This window comes from Vombatus ursinus, unplaced genomic scaffold, assembly GCF_900497805.2.
Source record: "Vombatus ursinus unplaced genomic scaffold, bare-nosed wombat genome assembly UNPS02014773.1, whole genome shotgun sequence".
Lineage (NCBI taxonomy): Eukaryota > Metazoa > Chordata > Mammalia > Diprotodontia > Vombatidae > Vombatus > Vombatus ursinus.
Window position 1 is genome coordinate 43,785,685 of NW_020954551.1, and position 19,578 is coordinate 43,805,262.

The window sequence follows — 19,578 nt, forward strand, 5'->3', positions numbered from 1 at the left end:
CCCATCACCCAGCTCTCACCTGTGGCTCCAAGAAGCTGTAGCACCAGCAGCAGCCATACTGTAGTAAAACTGTCTCTGCAGACAAGCAGCCCTACAGGCTGAGGGCAATGGACAGGCCTCAAACCCATCCGTGAATTAGGGGGACATCTACCCCAAGCATGTCCAGTTGGAATGGGTGGATGAGAACAATTTGTTCCAATGGTCATGAAAGCAACCCAAGAGCTTAGAGCTTGGTCAGAAATGGTAGAAGCAGGTCAGCCACTGCATCCTGGGTCATCGCCAGTCCTCTTGACTTTGCCTTGCCACTGGACTTTTGTTGACTCTGGAAGAGTGAGGCTGGTGACTTTGTGCAACTCTGCCTCGCTCAAATCTAGTTCACCCACAAGTCAAGACATCACAGGTTACGTCATTTTCAGAAACAGACAAACACGGTGCTTAAATTACTTGTGGACCATCCCCACTCTCATATATGGGTTGTTTTGTCCCTGGTTAGAATGTAAGCTCCTTGAAGGCAAGAACTCCACAAGTCAGTATTTGTAATCCCCATGCTTTAGCCAAGTAGCCAGCACACAGTAAGCACCTAAGAAATGCTTTTTCTTTTATTCATTCATACAACAATGAAACCACAGGTCCAGACCAGGGTCCCCCCCCCCCACCAAAAAAAAAAGCATTGAATTTAAACGACCGCTAATTTTTGTTCCCCCAGTAATGGCTTTTCAGAGTAACCCATTCAGTCTGCTTATTTCGAGAAGCGGCTTCTACAGCTCGGCGTTTGTTAAAAGCACATTTAGCACGAGAATGAGGGCACATCAAAGATTAGAAGCCTTTCGCTTCTGCGTCGTCAGGGGGCTTCTGGGGCGCAGGGCAAGGGGCCAGGCAGGTCCCTGCGGGGGCCGAAGGGGGACTGCTGGGGACCTTCAGCCCCGGAGCGGAGGCCCGGCTCTCCGGACGGACAGGTCTCACGGCCTCATTCAGGAGTTTCCTGCCTAGCCTGGGTTTTGGGGTCAAAAGTGTTTTTTCAAGCACGGCTCTGGGCAGGCCCGAGGCCTCGAGGCTGCGCTCTTCCTGCGCCAGTGGCCCGCGCTCCGACCTCAGGCCTCTCCGGGCCTCCCCGGCGGCTGCGGGCGGGGCCGGGCTCGAGCTAGAGGGGCCGTTACTGGGGGGAGGAGGGGGTGTGCGCGTGCTCACAGAGCTGCACTGTGACACGCGCTGGCCGTGCCTGCGCTGCCGGCAGCGCGCAGGGAGCCCCGGCCCGGGGCACAGTCTATGACCGAGTAGGTGATGTGCGCATCGCCTCCGCAGACCCCCGCCCCCAAGCGACCGCCAAACCCGGCTGGGGAGAGAGGGGCCTGGGCTCCCTGCCGGGCCCTGGCGAGGAAGGAAAGACCGCTGAGCAGAGCGGACCCTCGGGGCGAGGCAGGGGCTCCACACACTGCCACGCCATAGCCGCTCCTGAAATGGGAACTGACTGAGCCAGGGCCTGGAGCCTGACGGGAGGGGACTGAGGGGAAGGCGGGAAAGAGAAAGGGGAGGGGCTGAGCTGAGGTGGAGGAGGCGTTGAGGGAGGGGGAGCCTCCTTTCCCTGCGGACGGCGCTGATTGGGCCACCGGAATCCGGGCGCTGATTGGCCGCGTGGGCGAGGCGGAGGGGCCGTGCGCAACGGCGTGTGTGGGGCCGTGTGCAGATCCGCGTGTGGCGCAGGCTGGGACCCCGAAAATAAACAGCCGTTGCCGCCGCCGTCGTCCCCCTACCCTCCTCGGGAGCTGAAGCGTCCGACCCCGCTACCTCCGCGGGCCCTGTTCGACGTCTTAGGTAACCACCCGTCTGGTTTCGGGGAGCGGGGCGGAGGTCGGGCAGGGCCGGGGCCGGGGCGGGCGGGCTGCCCGAGTCCAGCAGGGGAAGCGGCTGCGGCGGGTGGGGGGGGGGTGCGCTGAGGCGGCAGCGATGGCGGCCGAGCTCTGGCCCGCCGCCGCCGCTGCGTCAGGCGGGAAGCCCTGCAGCCGCCGCTGGCGCCCTCCCCGGCTCTGGCCCCGCAGCGGCGGCGGTACAAGGGCGACCCTTCGCCCTTCGGCCGGTTGGGCCGGGGCACAGGCCCCGAGTCTCTAGGCCGCCAGAGCGCGGGGTCGCCGACGACGAGAAGAGGCTGGGCCCGGCGAATCCTCTCAGGCGCCCGAGCGGCCGCGGCCACGTCCCTGGGGGGAACGAGGGAGGGCCGGCCGCTGCGGTGGCGGGGAGCCTGGGAGAAGGGGGCCATGTGGCAGCGGAGAGTGTCCGGGTGCGGGGGGGGGTAGGGGGAGGGGTGGAGGCTCTGCGCCGACCATGTGCTCGGGGCGGAGGGGCCCCCGGGCGAGGGCCATGTGCCTCGATGGGTCCGGGGCGCCCCGTGGACTAGACCTGTGCTTTTGGAAGTTTGGCCTCCAGGAGTCTGTCTGGTAACTTCATTAGGGTCCTAAGGTTATCAAAAGCAAATGATTTACTTGCGTCTTTATTGACGTAAGGCGAGCATTTTATGGCTGTCTTCTTTACAACATAATCCAAGTTCTTTAAACAAGTTAACCAGAAAACCCCAAAGCCCACCGATTTTTGCTAGACTTATTAGTCTATTCAAAGCATTTAAGCCTTAAAAAAAATTTTCGAAAATTTTAATGCAAGTTGGTTTTTCAATGTTTGGATTTTGCAAGAATTTAAAAATGATTTAGTCAATATCCATATCTGGTCACGAATGATTTTGGAACTAGATGATCATCCAAATTGAAGATTTTGAGATTATATTTTGTATAAAATATAGTCATGTTTCCACATGTTAACCACATGGCCTGAGCTGGAAGGCATTTTTAAAGTAAAATAGCTACATCTGGCCTTGAGAGTCTTAAAAACCTATTTAAATAATTGTAGCCTAAATTGGCCGTGACTAAGGCAGTTGGTAGGTAATATTCGATTTTTCCCACCCAAAGGAAGATCGGAACAATATAGATAGTAAGGAAGCTGGAAGAGCTTATTAGCTTATTAGGGTATGACTGTATACTTTCATTTACTAGCTTAATTAAAGGTAAACTAAAAGTCACGGAATATCAGTAACCTTATCTCTCTGGGTTCCCTAAAGCCATATTCTCAATGTCTTTTTTCCTCCCCCCAACCCCCCCACATCACTGGCCTTTGGCCTATGTGATGTAATGGGGGAGGGGTAAGAGGCTGATATCTGCATCACTTCAAATAGTAATTTATGCTCTTATGAGGTCATCCTTTTTTTTTTTAAAGCAGGTTTAAAGCTGTTCAGTTTAGAATATATTCCATGAAAATACTGAGTACTGAATAAATATTCTTCCATGCTGAGGTTACTGTTTTGCAGTATTTTACATTCATAATATTCTTTTGCATTTGACAATTTGCAGTACTGAAATTTTCAGCAAGTTACGTAGACTGTACCTGTAAAAAGATTAAGTCAAATCTGTAAAAAATACACTATCATGTGTGATTATTGGGGAGAGGGAGAAAGATTTTTATTTCAAGTATGAAGTGTGTATGACTTCTTATTAAAAATTGAGTGTCCTCTAAATGATATTTAGTGTTCTGCAAAGCACTATTGTCAGTCACATTTCTTACCAGTGGTAAGAGGAGAAATTCAGTGGGTTTTCCCCCCAATTCAAAAAGCTGTTTACTTTTTTAAATCAAGGAGCATAATACTTGTACACTGAAAAAAAAAATGTAAAGCCAAATAAAAAATTCCATTTCTTTCAAAGTGTTAGTTAAATAGTCTTGGAGCAATTTTCAAAACTCAGTGTATTTGACCACTTGTTTAACGTAACCAATATGGGGTACAATTCAATTCCATTTCAATAAGGTATATGGATTTTATTATGTTTCATCTCTATCCTAATACTTTAAAGATATTAAGCCTATGTATTTTAAAATTATTGAAGTTTCCTTTGGTTGTCAGAGTAAACATTCTGATTTAGTCTACTTAAGTTGTTAAAACAACCTTTGTTGTGGAATGGACTGCTCATTTTATAGATGGAGAAACAAAGAATGACTATGCACAGTATTTTGATGTAAATAGCTATTAAAGCAATGAGAGCACTGTGTTATGGAAAGCTATTTTCAAAAAATAGAACCTTTAAAGCAATCTTAACATTAAATTCTCTTTTAGGACAATGTACCATTTCAGATTATTTTTTTTTTTAAATTTTTGTTAAATCTAATTTAATTTTCTTTATAAAATTAGAGGGTTGAGCTAGGTTATTGCCAAAGTTATGTCTAACTCTAATTGTAGGATTCCATCATAGAAAACACTGATTAGTATATATACCTTTAATAATCTGAATATAACTTGTCCTGCCTTTTTTTCCTCACTTAATGTTATTTCATAACATTATGTCATTTTCATTTCTACCTTTTGACAGTTGATATAACTAGGGCTTTAGTATTCTGGTACCTCTTGTTCCCCACACCCTTCAAAGCTTATGGAACCTTGGGTGAGACATTTAAACTCTGGAGCCTGATTTCTTATCTCTAAAAATGGGGGTGGTACCTTGCTCTACCTTAATCAAAGTCTGAATCCTTCCCTGGATGCTTCTTCCCCCCCCCCCCCCCCCCAGATCTCTATTGTCATGTTAATGTGCAGCTGATTTATTTCTGTGGCCATTCTGTTGGACATTTGGGTTGCCAATTTTTCTTTATTTCATGTGGTGTGACTAGAATCAAAGGTTCTACAACCCCATATAGATTATCTGCAAGATTTTTTTTTAAATAGGGCCTGGCAGTGACTCATTCATTTTTTTTTTTTTTTTTTTAATTATTCATCTCAGTTCTGGGCCAGCACTCATTTTGCAGATAAGGAGGGGCACCTCTGCAGCACCACTGGCCATTCAGTTTGGGGAAGGTGTTAGGTTCTGGTCTTCTGAAGCAGTCAGTTCTTTTTCAGTTACACTACTTCGTTTGATCAACCTATCCTATGCATAGAGAATTTTCATATTATAAAAACTGCTTACCTATTTAGTTTGTAACTTTATTTACATAAGATAAATGAGGGGGTACCAATTTTGGGGTATGAGCAAACTCCTAAGTCTTGCTCAGTAGACAGTATCTTTGCTTGATTCAATGACCGATTACCTTGTCATTGGCTTCTTATTAGTTGCCTTTTGCCTAGACTCCTTCATCAGAGGATGGACCAATGAAAGAAACTTAAAAGACAATTTTGAAAATTTTCGTCAAGTTTGGTAAGATTTGAAGGGGAGAAGATTGAAACTATTGGGTAAAATGAAATTTTATAATATTTGACTTATATTTCTCTGTAATAATGGAGCTCATAGGTATTTTTTGATAATTCAGAGTTGGCCATAAAAAGGAATATATTCTTAAGGATCTTTAAAAGGTAGAGTATGTAATAAATTTACTAATTTTTCCTCTTAAGGTGAAAGTAGTAAGTTTTTCAGCTGGGAAAGGAACTAATAAATTGAAGGTTAAGATAACCTAATTTGTTTTATACCATTTAAGGAAAATGGCCTGTACTGTAACCTGTAAAAATTGGAAGAGCCATGAATAAATTGAGTGCTTTGACTATACAGATTGGATGAAGCAAGATTTAAAATTATAGTGACACAGTTGACTCCTAGATGAAAAAGGATACAAGTAGTTTTCCTGATTGCCATTATTTATGTGAAAAATCTGGTAAAAAGAAAGAAGTCAAATTATTTGGTTTTTTATTCATAAGGTAAGAACCTAATGCCCAGTATGTACTCCATATTAAATACAACAGATTCATTTGAATTGCTATGATACTTAGAATATGTCAGAAGTGTTTTATAGTGACATGTAAAAGACAAAATGTTATAATTTCTTTATAATTGTTTGCCTTCTGGAGTAGAGATGACACCAGGACGTCACCAGGTCTTCATGCCCAATCCCAAGGATAATGTGCTGGAAAAGTAAACCCAAATAGCTTATTTTACTTTTTCATCTGTGCCTGTTGTACAATTTCAAGAATCTTTGGGGGAACTAAGGTTTTTTTTTAATTGCTTTTAAACTCTCAATTTGTAGTAGTTGTCCTAACAATACAAAAATGCCTCACGTCAAGAAAATGTGGCATAATCTTAAACTTAAAGCAAAAAAAAAAATGCAATTCTTCAAAGAGCTTCTCTAGACCACCCTTTTGATCACTGGCCTATTGTAGCAGTGGACAACCTTGCTTAGAAACATAGGAAAGTAGTAGAGCCTAAGCAGAACTGCCTGTTCCTTTTTCTAAGTTTGTTCATTGGCTGGATGCCATTGGAAATTATATGTATGCTGACCTATTTGGAGAGTAACAAACATGAAGTCTTTGAATGGTAGGTAAAGAATTCTGTAGGTGTTGGAAAAACTTGGGGTGAGTTTAACTTGCCAGTATTTGAGAGAGTTTTGCCACAGTGACTTTATTTAATACTTAGCAAATATGTGGTTACATATATGCCTGTCATAAAAGGAACTTTTCTGGTTTTCCCTCAAACACTTAGGATTTGACATTCATAGTTAGATTTAGGTTTGTGTCTGGGCCACTCAACATGCTTGGTCTCCAGTCCTGCTTTTTTACAATGCCTTCAATCTCATGAAATGTAAAAAAAAAAAAAAAATAATTTCAATTACTAATTTGACAGTCATCAATAAATAACATTTCGTTATCTTTCTAAAATATGTAATTTAGGGGGCAGCTAGGTGGCTCAGTGCATAGAGCAAACGGCCCTGAAGTCAGGAGGACCTGAGTTCAAATTCAGCCTCAGACCAAACACTTGGCTCTTACTGGCTGTGTGACCCTGGGCAAGTCACTTAACCCCAATTGCCTTAAAAAAATTAAAGAATAAAATAAAATGTTGTTTAAAGATGTCTGTTGCCTTTATAAAGAGAAACTAGATCTGTGTGCATCCTAGACAAACGATGTAGGTTTTGAGTATTTTCTTCCTAAGGTCACACAGGATAGATCATGTTTTTAAAAAGTAATATGTCAAAAGAAGGGAATTAAGAATCTCCTTTTATTAGAAACTTATTTTCTAAATTGACTATTGGAAAAAGGTAATTTTGTAATTATAAATACAAATTTTCAGCTATAATGATAGCATTGTGAATAGGACGTTTGAATAGGAATTTAAAATTTTTAAATCTAAAGTCCTTAGTGGAATGGGGCTAATGCTAATCTGCATCAGGGACTTTGTTTTCCTTATTGACATATATGCAAAATTTATAATTTTCAAAATTGTCTTGAAAGAATCAACCGGGCATCAGTAGTAGAAAGCAAGTAGTCTTGGAGGTCACTAAGAGCTAGGTTTTGAGTCTTGTCTAGCTAGCTGGCTTTTCAAAAACCTCTCAGTGTTGGGAGGTGGGGAGGGGTTCCCTACCCTGAAAATCACAGATCAAAAAGTTTGACAAAATGATACTAGAAATTCTTTTTGAGAATTATTGGTATCTCTCGTTTTATTCTCATTTCTGCATATGCCCCTCTACCTGGCAAATTATCCCTTGTAATAATTTTGAAAAGAGAAAAATTAATTTAAAAACAGCAGTTGAGCAAAACCAGCCAACCCATCAAATTTGACATGTTACTGGGAACTTTTACAAGCTGGTAGAGAGTTCCTACACAGAGAGCTCAAATTAAGTTTTGGCATATGTGCAAGTATTGGACCTTGTAAACTGGGGACTAGAGCCACAGACAAGAAAAAGCTCACTTGCTGTTCACTTGCCCACCTTTTGACTTTGAGCAGTGTTGCATTTTATAGCCCCCCCTAGTGGAAAGCTCATAATGTAAAATTTTATTTCCAGCAAAGGTATATATCTAAAATATAAAACCATACAAATCAATGATCAACTTAAAAGTTAAATTCTAATCATGTTTTGTATAGGAGGATCTCCACTCAGTAAACAGTATCTGAAAAACGGCCACTAAGTAGCAGCTCTTTTTTTTTTTTTTTTTTGGATGATCATGTAATTCCCTGTAGTAAGAGTCTTCCTATTATATGTGAATTTTAAATTTGCTTCCTTAACAGCACCATTTTTGTAAGTGCAAGTGTGTGTTCTGTGGCATTGTAGATATCCCTGTCTCTGTCTTATATATAACGGTTTGGTAGGGCTTCAAAGAAATTTTAAGATGAAAGCGGGCAGGCTCTTCTTGTTCCATGAAGTAACATGGATTTGAACTGTTGATTGTTGATTAGGAAATGAATTAGTTTTGCTGATTTTGATATACAGGCATAGTATGTAGTATTCTTGAGGCTTCCTTATATTAAGCTCCTTGTGCTTCTTGACTTTGGTCTTGGTGTTTTTACTCAATACATTCTATAATTGCTTTTTTAAGGTTTTTCATTGTGGCTTGGCACCAAAGTTAAAAGTGTTAAATGTGTACTAAATGTATACTTGCAGAAACTGGCAGGTACAGAGGTTACTTTGTTTTTGTTTTAGCATGTCTGCTTGGGGATGGGGGAGGCACCACACATTATAGGATAATATGTCCTGTCAGATTTATTACTGCAAGGAATCTTGAAGGAATTGTATTTGTCTTCGTGAAAGCATACTCTTGGTGTTTATTATGAGATACATAAAATACTATCATATTGTGGGTTATCGATTTGTAAGCTTGTTTTTGAAAAACCTAGAAGATATTTAATGTATGCTGTATATTAGCATTGTTGAGTGAAAAAAACTTTAAAAACAATTTCTTTTTTTCTGAAAATGACTATTGGCAGAAATTAGAAGAAACCATGAAGTGTGAATAATCAGTAACTAATTCTTCCATTAGAATGACTTGCGATAACTGGACCTATCAAAATTCTTTCAATGGTAGGGGCAGCTAGGTGGCACAGTGGATAGAGCACTGGCCCTGGATTCAGGAGGACCTGAGTTCAAATCTGGTCTCAGACATATAATACTTACTAGCTGTGTGACCCTGGGCAAGTCACTTAATGCCATTGCCCTCCCCCCCCCCCCCCCCCCCCATTCTTCCGATGGTATCAATTTCCAATTAAATATCAATATTAGTACCTTGCACTTGTGGTTTAATTCTTATACTGGCAAATGACAGTAAGTTGTCTAAAATGAGGTTACCATGTTAACCTAAGAAAAATGTTTTGATTTGAAATACAATTAAAACAGTTCTGAATTTGGGAGGGTCTAAGACGACAATCTGATTTTAAGTATCTTTTGATTTCTAGTATTGAGGGAGTAATAATTAAAAGACTAAAGACAAACTAAAAACCCCAAGGCATGCTCCTTTCTGGTATGACTTGCTCTATTATCCTGAGCTTATCCTTGCTTTAATAACATAATTATAGGCTAAGAAAATCTTGAGGTCATCTAGTACATCCCTGGGTCTCCAAGGAAAATCCTATTCTAACAAAAAAATTTATTGGGAATGAACTTGTTCAGACCCCTTTTACAACCCACTCCAGTGTCAGACCAGTTGGAAGCTGAACCTTGCCAGATTTAAATATCTTGGCAAATTCTTGGTCTTGTGTGAGTGGTGCAAAGGTATTTCTATGGTAGATTAGTCATAGCAGAGCTATGTGAATAACTGTTCACATAGCTTACAGAAGTAAGCTATTGAGGTATAAACCATCCCTCTTAAGGCTTTTTATAGATGACTTAAAAATGGACCTGTGCAGTCACAAAATTTTAGATCTGAAGATTTAGTCCAACTCATTTTTCAGATGAGGAAACAGTCCTGGAGGATGATTAAAAGTCAAATTCTGCTTGTGAATTACATTTATACATTCTAGTAGTGAGCTTAATGTTAAGGTCAGATGAAGATGAACTTTATGGTAGTTAAGTAATTGCTGAAATTATTATGGAACACCATTATTGCTGGGAATTATGGACTGTTTGCTAAGGGACAGTTCTTAGTTTAATTGTAGACATAAAAAGTATTTGGCACTTGTGATGTCAGTACTATGTAAGAGCTGTAATTTAGTCAGTACTGAGAAACCATCTGTCTCTTTTATAATTTAGAAAAGTATTTTCCTTAATGTATTTTAAGTTCTTTTTCCTTTATTTATTGGAGTGGATTTGTTTTGTTTTTCTAAAGTTTCTGACATGTAACTACAGCCCCAGGATCAGAGCAGCATATTTTATAACAATAACTTCAAGAAATATGTTTTAATTGAATCCTCATTAACTATATGAGTGCTTTAGTGAATGCAATGATACATAAGGCCTTATACTTTGAAATTCTTCTTTACATTAAAAATGCTTCTATGCTTGGTACAAATGAAGACAGGTGGTCTTTCAAAATTTCCTAATTAGAACTACATTGTTTTGAATTTAGAATAATCTCTTAGTAGAAAAAGCATTGAATTTAAGAACCAGAATTCTAGTCACTATCTATGAGTCTTGGTAAGTCATTTAACTTCTGAAGCAGTTTGATCATCGATAAAACAGATAGAAAATACGCTCATTAAATAAGAAAATATATAAACTACAAAATATTTTTAAATGTACAGTAATTATTTTATGAAGCCATGCAGTATTTAAAAAACCTTTTGTGTATAATCAAATTGAAAAGAATTGTTGTAACAATTCTTTTACTAATTTATAAGCTAAGAGTATTTAACTTTCTTTGTAGATTCCTAAATCACATGGTTCCACATACTCATACTTTGTAAGAAATTACTAATATGAGGGATGTCATCATCCCATCCCTTCCCCTTTTGCAGTCATTATCAGTTTCCGCTGGCATGTTTTTAGTCACTGAAAGTTATTTCTGATGTTCTAATGGTTGTATTCTTTAATGTTTAGAAGATCTAAGTGCAGCAATGAGCAGCAACGAGTGTTTCAAATGTGGACGCTCTGGCCATTGGGCCCGAGAATGCCCTACTGGAGGAGGCCGTGGCCGAGGAATGCGGAGCCGTGGAAGAGGTGGTTTTACCTCAGCGAGAGGTATTTTTGTTGGAAAAAATTTTGAAATTTCAAAACATACAATTACCAAGGTTGGTCTAATCTCCCAACTCTTTGTTTCCCGTCTGTAATAGGTTTCCAGTTTGTTTCTTCATCTCTTCCAGACATCTGTTACCGTTGTGGTGAGTCTGGTCATCTTGCCAAGGATTGTGATCTTCAGGAGGATGGTAAGTATTTAACACTTCATTTTTCCTCCTCCTCTGCAGAGTGGTAAGCATAAAAAGAAGCCGTCTTAAGACTTTTGTGTAGCAGATTGTATAAAATTCATCTTCAGTTTATAAAGGTTTTATAGTCTTGGTCTGCTTCTTTTCCTTATTGTTGAAGCCTGCTATAACTGCGGTAGAGGTGGCCACATTGCCAAGGACTGCAAGGAACCGAAGCGGGAGAGAGAGCAGTGCTGCTACAATTGTGGCAAACCTGGCCACTTGGCTCGTGACTGTGACCATGCAGACGAGCAGAAGTGCTATTCGTGTGGAGAGTTTGGGCACATTCAGAAAGATTGCACCAAAGTGAAATGCTATAGGTAAGGATGGCTGTGTAATCTTAAATTAGAAAAATAAGGACAGTAGCAGTGTCCTGAAGTTATGACTTAAATTCCTGTACCTCAGAGGACTTCACACAGTGTGGTTTTGTTTGTGACCAGGTGAGATTCTAACATTGTTCTCAGAGTCCTCTTGTGGTATGTGAGCTGGACTTTGGGGCAAAAGAAAGTATTCTATAGCTACATACAATTTTCTCATTTTACAAGTAGAAAGTCATCTAAGATGACAAAAATATCTGGACTTTTGTTTTGATGGGCACTATTTGTTAAGCACTTGATAGATCCTACAGCTATATTCCTTAAAATATGGGGCAAAAGATTTGCTAGTGTTAGATAGATCATCAGCACTTTTTTATCGGCATCTGGTTTTGACAGTGAGGAAAAAGTGAAATGGAATAGTGGGTTAGTAAGGCACAGTGTAGTTGCGTGTAAACTCTTGTTCTTTAGCCCCTTCCTTGTCTTCATTTAGAAAGCTTATTCTGAGAGTCATTCTCATCCCTCTTTAGGAATTTCTGTATAGCCGTATTTCTCTCTTAACCTAGCTCACAAAATCTCTTGTCTTTCTTCCCCCCCAATAGATGTACTGCTACATACCACCTACCTAAACTCAGGCTTTAATACCTTAAACTGTACTGAGACTTTTGGGACACCTTAAGTATGGGGAGAGGGACGTAGAACACTTGATTTTAGATCTGGAAGGGACTTTAAAGGCTATCAAGTTCAATTCCCTTATTTTATATATGACAAATTTGAGGTAATAATATTTATATAGTGCTTCGTTATTTAAAGCAATTTACAAATATCTGTTTATGTTATCTTCCAACTCTGGGAAGTAGATGGTGTTGTTATCCCCGTTTTACAGATGAGGAGGCTGAGGCAGAAGTGAAGTGACTTGCCCTGGGTCACGTAGTAAGTGTCTGAGACGACATTTGAACTTAGGTCTCACTGGCTCCCAGACCCATCGCTCTATCCACAGCACCACCAGAGAGATGTGACTTACCAGGGGTCAAATAAACTAGTGTCTGAGGTAGGATCTGAACATCTTAAATCTTCCTGCCTTCAAATGTAGCAGTGCCCTGTCTGCTGTAGTATACTGCCCTCAAGTGATATTAGTTCCCATTTTGCGATGAAGAAAAACTAAGATCTGAGTTTGGTATTTGTCCAGTTACACAACCGGGAGATAATGGAGTCCTGGTTCAAATCCTAGTCTTCGATTTCCGGTGTTGTTTTTGGTATGACTATGCCTTTAGTGGATGTGAGGAAGACTTTTTTATTGGTTTAATTTTAGGAATTTTTACTCATTTGTGCATGTCGTCAATCTTATTTATAACTAATGAAGAGTTAACATCTTGAGTCCCTCTTTTATCTAGCACTAGAATTTTGAGGTCGATGACCTACCTTAAATCAAGGGGGAAATTTTGCCAGTTTAGCCAGTTTAGTTTCTTATTATGTGGATGTTTAAGCCACTTAGTGCTGGAGTGTATATGTTCTTTGGTAAAGGTAAATTCTTAATAGGAAATTCCTAGTTTTTGATATTTAGAAGAGACATCCGAGTAGTATGTTCTTAAATCATGTGGTGGTACTTTGATTTCAATCTAAGGCAAATATCTTGTGGTTTAGATTGGCTTGAATGTTAACATGCAGTTGAATTAGGTCAGGGATTACAGGGCTTTATACTGAAGCATTTTGTAAAACTTGGAGGATTGGTGTCCAGGTGTTCTTCAAGAATCATTTTTATAGAGAGTCTGGTCTGGTTTAACAGCTCTGGTAGAGAATAAACCTAGTGATGGTGATTAGATACTGATAGATTATACGAGAGATGAGAAACTGTCTAGATAACAAGAACTTAGATTTACTAGGTAAGCGGTAAAAGTGAGAACATAACTGAGGTGTTTGGTGTGTTTTAGTAATATTAACAGTCAGTTCTGGGTTTTTATTGAAACATGTTTCTTGGAGGAAGTAGGGAGCTGCTTCTCCATTCCAACTCTTGCATCGGCATCAAATCAACAAAAAGCCCATTTATTCAGGATTTAGTGTAGATGAAAACTAATAAAATTTCAGGTTGTAGGAGAGTTGTTAGTTCTTGTCTGACAAAGGATTGTGCTGCTACACTGTTTTCTATATGTTCTTAAGTTTATGTTTTTCTCAGTTCTGACTTGATTCGTAAGTGAATCTGTTGCATGTGTTAGTTTTGCTAACTTAAAAATATCTTTACAAATGTTACCATGTCATTTTGTGAGGCTGTATCAGAAGAGAAACTCCTTCCTCTACTTTGTCACAACATATACCGTTAGAATTAAATACACACAGAAGTATGACAAAATTTGGGCCAGTTGTGTGGATTTGATTTTGGTTGCTTTCAGAATAAACTTTGAATGAACTAGGTATCAAAGCTTGAATAGAATAATAGTGCAAAACTTCCTCATCCTTACCATTAAGTTTCCTCCCCTTAGTTGCTTGATTAGTGTGATACTGTCTTGTCTCAAAGAACTAGTAGAGTTGTCTGGGGCACTAAACATCATTGCTTTAATTTTGTGCAATGGCTAATGATTAGGTAGACAATTTCACATTTTCTGAGCATCAATGTGAAAACTCTTTAATTTCTTTTTTTAGGTGTGGTGAAACTGGTCATGTAGCCATCAACTGCAGCAAGACAAGTGAAGTCAACTGTTATCGCTGTGGCGAGTCAGGGCATCTTGCACGGGAATGCACAATTGAGGCTACAGCTTAATTATTTTCCTTTGTCGCCCCTCCTTTTTCTGATTGATGGTTGTATTATTTTCTCTGAATCCTCTTCACTGGCCAAAGGTTGGCAGATAGAGGCTACTCCCAGGCCAGTGAGCTTTACTTGCCGTGTAAAAGGAGGAAAGGGGTGGAAAAATCGACTTTCTGCATTTAACTACAAAAAAATGTTTATGTTTAGTTTGGTAGAGGTGTTATGTATAATGCTTTGTTAAAGAACCCCCTTTCCGCGCCACTGGTGAATAGGGATTAACGAATGGGAAGAGTTGAGTCAGACTAGGAAACCCTTTCTGGGTTTCTTGGATGTGATCCCATGCAGGAGGTAAAACAGAATGTGGAAGTGTCTTTGAACTTCCATAAGTAACTTTAATTGTAGTATAATGATGGCCTTGGATTGTCTGACCTCAGTAGCTGTTAAATAACATCGAGTAACATCTGTATCAGGCCCTACATAGAGCATCTAGTCGAGTGGGAGTAAAAAGATGTGTATGCCTGTTAATGGCCATAAGAGAGAGAGAAATCAGGATAAAAACCTAAACAGTAACAACTCCGTCGCAATGTGAATGCTGGAGATACAGATGGTGAAGGCAAGGTTGGGAATAAATTTTTCAAAAACTAAATCTAAAACCCAGAGTAAACATCAATGCTCAGAGCAAGCATAATTTGAAGCTATTCAGGAGTTGCAGAGAAATGCATTTTCACAGAAATCAAGATGTTATTTTTGTATACTATATCACTTAGACAACTGTTGAGTTTCATTTGCTGTAATCAGTTTTTAAAAGTCAGATGGTAAAAGCAACTGAAGTCCTAGAACATAGAAATGTAATTTTAAACTATCAATAAAGCTGGAGGAGGAAGGGGAGTTTGACTAAAGTTCCTTTTGTTTATTTCAAATTTTCATTAATGTACATAGTGCAAAATGCCATATTAAAGAGGGGACTGTGGAGGACTGAAAAGCTGACAGTTTGGACTTTTCTTTTTGTACTAACTCAATCATGTCTTCGATGGTTAAAAGTTAGCAATTAAAACATGGAAAGGCATGGGGTTAAAAATTGTGTCAGATTATTTTGCAAAAGAATAGAAAATATTTAAAGCTTTGGTTTTTATCATCCATTTACATATTCATAATAGCAGTTTTTTAGGTTTTACATATTTCTAAGTGATCTCAACACAGTTGCTTCGATTTAGCCATATACCTTCGTTGGTCTTTATGTAGATCTGACATACTGTACCTCCACAATATTAGAGCTGGAAAGAACCTTTAAAAAGTCTCTCTCAGTGATTTTCCCCAAGGTCAGCCCAGTGAGGGCAGGGGCAGAGCTGCAGTCAAGGCCAGGTCTTCTGCTACTGCCATGAACTCAACTACCATACTGCAGCTCCACTATGGATATAGTTAGGGGTTCATGCAAATGTTTAATTAAGTGCCTATTATAAACAAGGCACTGGGCTTAGCCCCTTGGATACACAAATAAAAGGGAAAACTTTCCCTACCCCCAGGAAAGTTAATCTGCCTTTGCCTTCTGATTGGGGGTTTAAATATGCTCCCTCTATCAGTTATTCACTTCATGCAAATTTTGACAAGTTATCACTTTAAGGTTGAGGTCTTGGTGCCTCCTTCATCTTAGGGGGTCCATAGTAGTGTGGGTATTTCAATGTGTTGAGTTGAGAGTTTCAGAGACTATTAGGCCACCATGACTTGGCCAAAAGGAAAGGAAAATATGGTTATAAATACTACATTTCCCAGGATGTTGAATGGATGCTAAAGTAATATTTAAATAAAAAGCAGTAATTATTTTAGTGAAAACTGCTGCAGGTTAGTCAACTTAGGGGTATAAACACTAATCAAAACAACAATGACTTAAATTTTTTATACTCCGTATGAAGCAATGCAAAAGTTTAGTGTACACACGACAGTTCTGCTATTTAGTAAATCAAAAAAAGATTATTTTTCCAATCTTAGAGAATCACTGGATACTGCTTGCCAACAAAACCCAAACATTACGTAAAATGCAAGGTGACAAAATTGTGGCCCACTTGGGGCAATGTTAACTTTTACTCTAGAAATATATTAGCCTAAGCCTTTTTTGGTATAAGCCTTAGTTGTTTTTCAGTGTAAAACAGCTTGATGCATCAACTTTAGCCCAGCTTTGGCAGGCGAAGAGTCTTGAGGCTATGTTGCTTACATATAGGATAGAAAGGCATATGCCAAGACTGGAAGCAGGAGGCTTTGTGAGCTGGACGTTGGGAAGGCAGAAGGGAATTTCATTTGGTCTTAGAGCTGTTGCATTCATTCATCCATCTTTTCATTGGTGGTGCCTAGGAACTTTGTTTATGGAGAGCTTAACAAGAACCTGTTCTTACCAGAACACAAAGTGTTCACTTCTGTTATACATTCCATTTTTGCTTTAAGTTTACCTTGCTTTCATGTAGCCTGAACACATTAAACATGGAAATGCTCCTTTTAGAAAGAATCTAATTGAGGGTGCTGATGCACTATTTGTGTATGGATTGGTGTGTGTGTATAAACACTTTGCTGTGCAACATTATTAATATACTATGCCTGAGTAATTGGGTGTGTGAAAATCAGTGTGGAATGATGCCTTGGAACGGATGAAGGCACTGTCCAGCCTGTCTGTGTAGGAACTACTGTTAGATGTAAAATTTTTGTTGATGTATGTATGAATGGTGTTTTGTAAATGTGGTCTGTGTTGGGGAGAGGTGACTTTTCCCTTTGGGTCAGCAGGGTTATCTAACTGGAAATTGATTCCTCCCACCAGAGGAGAGACATAAACACAAGAAAGCCAATACTTTACACTTAACCTTTAAGATGTGTTCTAAGGAGTTTTCAGAAGCACTTTAGTGTACCTTTTTTGTCCTTCCTGAACTTAATATACTTGTTAGGGGAACTATTAAATGTTGTTTTCTCCTTTGTCCTCTCTTCATTCCCTTTATTTTTTCCTCTCTTTGTGGATTATTAAAATCAGACCTGAGTCATGGGTTGGTTAAGGAACCGGAGCCAGGAGTATAAAATTCCAAATAACCAGTGTTTTGTATTACACCATTTTCTTCCTTGGCCTTTTTGATTCAGTAATGTTTCTCTTCTATTAATTAATGATTTTGATCATTCTTACTCTTAACACTGCCCTGTCATATCCTGGTAACATTTCTTTTACTTGTTTAATTGGAGAGAAGTGGTTACTCATTGTAGTACCTGAAGAGAAACTCTTTGGATGACAAATATTCATAGCTAAGTCAAATTTCATTGAAGTGTAATCTTGTCACATCAATGCCTTAATGCAAGTGACCCACATGTTTCTGGATGTCACTTTGCATGGGCTTGCTAGAAGTGTGGAGCAGTGTTCTTCCACTAACTTAGCAAGTTTATATTCTATTTTGAGGAAAGATTAAACCTTAAGTTGTACTTGTTAAATAGTACTATTGAATAAAACTGTTACTGAACATTACTGAAGAATTTGAGGGGAAAAGAGTTTAATAGAAACATTCGACGTGGTAAGTCATTTTCCTAGTTTGTATGGCAGTTCTTGGGGGGAAAGCCAGTCTACTCTTGCCCAATACCATCAAAGAGGTGGAAGGAAGAAGTAGTTAGTAGTGTCTGTTATGGTTAGGGTAATTAGCTGACATCATGATGCAGTTCTGTGTTTTCTGGCACTTAGGAATTATTTTCCTGGTAGTAGTGAGTTGGCTTGTGTTGAGCCACCTATTCTCTTAGAAGTGGAGGCATGCACACAGGAGAAGTGCCTGGGGGTTAAAGATGCTGATTTTCAAACGGTTGCTCTTGGAAATTAAGGAAATCTGGAAAGGTCAACCTCTGACCATGCTCTTTACCAATTGAGTATTACTTTCAACCCAGGTATGACCAGCAAGGAAACTACCTTGTGTTAACATTTTGCTATGAAGTGCCATTCATCTTCCATGATGCCAGCATTTTTTTCTTAAATAAAATTTTAATAATAAAATGACTTGTTAATTTAATCAGTCTGTGTATTCTTGTTTTGAGGTTTTTTTTTTTTTAATTGAAAAGATTCCCCCTTTCTCTTCCTCTGTATTAGGTGGTAGGTCAAGAACTTCACTCCTGCCCCAAAGAATTAATGTGACCTTCAGCAACGAAAGGCTTCGGTGATGGAATTAACTTACTGACTGACGCATTGGTTACATCTAAGGCAAATAATGCACCAAGGACTCATGATAGGTTTGTGCTTTCAGGAATCCAACTCAGCATTAGAAAATGACCTGTTCTCTGGATCAACAGAGTACTTCAATTTGACACCTTTCAAAGCATATCCACTTAAAGTTGTAAAAATATAGGGGTTTGGATCAGATAATTTTTTGGAAATGATGCTTGGCTTGGGGGATTTCTGATTACAGGTGTTCTGGCAATCTTAATTAAAATACCACAAATGTGTCATGAAAGGCATTTTGTTTTGAAACTTAATGGGGTGCCAAAAGATCTCCAGTTCATATTTGTATCTCCCTCTTCTCCCTGTTTTAGGGAGAAATAGAGAATATATCTTCTCTGGTTGCCTTTTCCTTTTGACTCCCCAGCTGCTTTGTAACTGTTCCTTAAGCCATCTACTCCTACTCTCTACTGGCCTGGTTCTGCCTGGTAGAGTTCTCTACTTAGCTGAGTACTTTGCAAATTGCCTATCCCTGGTGATACCTAGCCTACCCTAAGCAGTTCTTCACATTACTTTCAGAAAGTGGCTGCTTTGAACATTGTCATTCCAAGATGAAACAAAAGAAACTGGTATACTTTGTTTTGAGAAAACTAAGTTATCCAAAGACATTGAGAAGTCCAAAGATAGATTAATGAGTTTTAAAAGTGTGGTGGTAAATATAAGGCAAATGTTAGCTTTCTAATTATAAAATGCTCCTGTGCTAAGGACTAAGAACTTATGGATAAAAATAAAATTTAAACTTAGCATTGAGAACTTTTCTTAACACTCAGAATGTCCTATGCGTATTAGGAGTATTCCGAGTTGCCCTTAAAAATACACCAGAGCTGATAGAAGTCAGTTAAGTTTCATATGAACATTTCGTATCCCAAGAAGATGTTTCAAAATGAATTTTTTTGTTTTTTTGGATCCATGTACATAGACGATGAAATGAAAAATCCTGTTTATCTCAGGCTTGTGCTGTATCAAAAAAATGGTCCCTTAATAACTTTATTTAAAAATGTAACTAAAAAAAATGCAACAACCCTGTGACTATTTGGGAAATTACTTTTGTTTTAAAATTATTTAAATGCTATGATGAGACTCATGTAAGCTTTGTGGTAACCTGGATTGAATAGGAACTTAATGACACGTTAACAGTTGTATTTCTTTAATTGAAATTTGGCCACAGGGAAGATAAGAGTAATAGGTTAT

The 19,578-nt window shown here is 39.3% G+C and overlaps 1 protein-coding gene across 7 annotated transcripts; it reads left to right on the forward strand.

Annotated features, from left to right (window-relative positions):
- The first annotated feature begins 1,659 nt into the window (after window positions 1–1,659).
- Window positions 1,660–18,622, forward strand: CNBP (CCHC-type zinc finger nucleic acid binding protein). 7 transcript variants are annotated; one of them, XM_027863857.1, is made up of 5 exons: window positions 1,660–1,812; window positions 10,750–10,890; window positions 10,983–11,075; window positions 11,230–11,431; window positions 18,262–18,622. In XM_027863857.1, the coding sequence occupies exons 2-5, from the start codon at window positions 10,767–10,769 to the stop codon at window positions 18,266–18,268; spliced, it is 426 nt and encodes a 141-aa protein (XP_027719658.1). In that variant the 5' UTR covers window positions 1,660–1,812; window positions 10,750–10,766; the 3' UTR covers window positions 18,269–18,622. The 7 variants fall into 7 exon arrangements, with proteins under 7 accessions (XP_027719658.1, XP_027719652.1, XP_027719654.1 ...); XM_027863851.1 differs by lacking the exon at window positions 18,262–18,622 and adding an exon at window positions 14,063–16,662 and having other exon boundaries at window positions 1,666–1,812; XM_027863853.1 differs by lacking the exon at window positions 18,262–18,622 and adding an exon at window positions 14,063–16,662 and having other exon boundaries at window positions 1,666–1,812; window positions 10,750–10,872.
- The last annotated feature ends 956 nt before the right edge of the window (window positions 18,623–19,578 follow it).

Bases quoted from the DNA above. Each gene is read 5' to 3' on its own strand.
- CNBP (XM_027863851.1), top strand. From the start codon at position 10,767: ATGAGCAGCAACGAGTGTTTCAAATGTGGACGCTCTGGCCATTGGGCC. The intron at 11,076-11,229 runs GTAAGTATTTAA...TCCTTATTGTTG, and splicing joins TTGTGATCTTCAGGAGGATG to AAGCCTGCTATAACTGCGGT. The intron at 11,432-14,062 runs GTAAGGATGGCT...TTCTTTTTTTAG, and splicing joins ACCAAAGTGAAATGCTATAG to GTGTGGTGAAACTGGTCATG.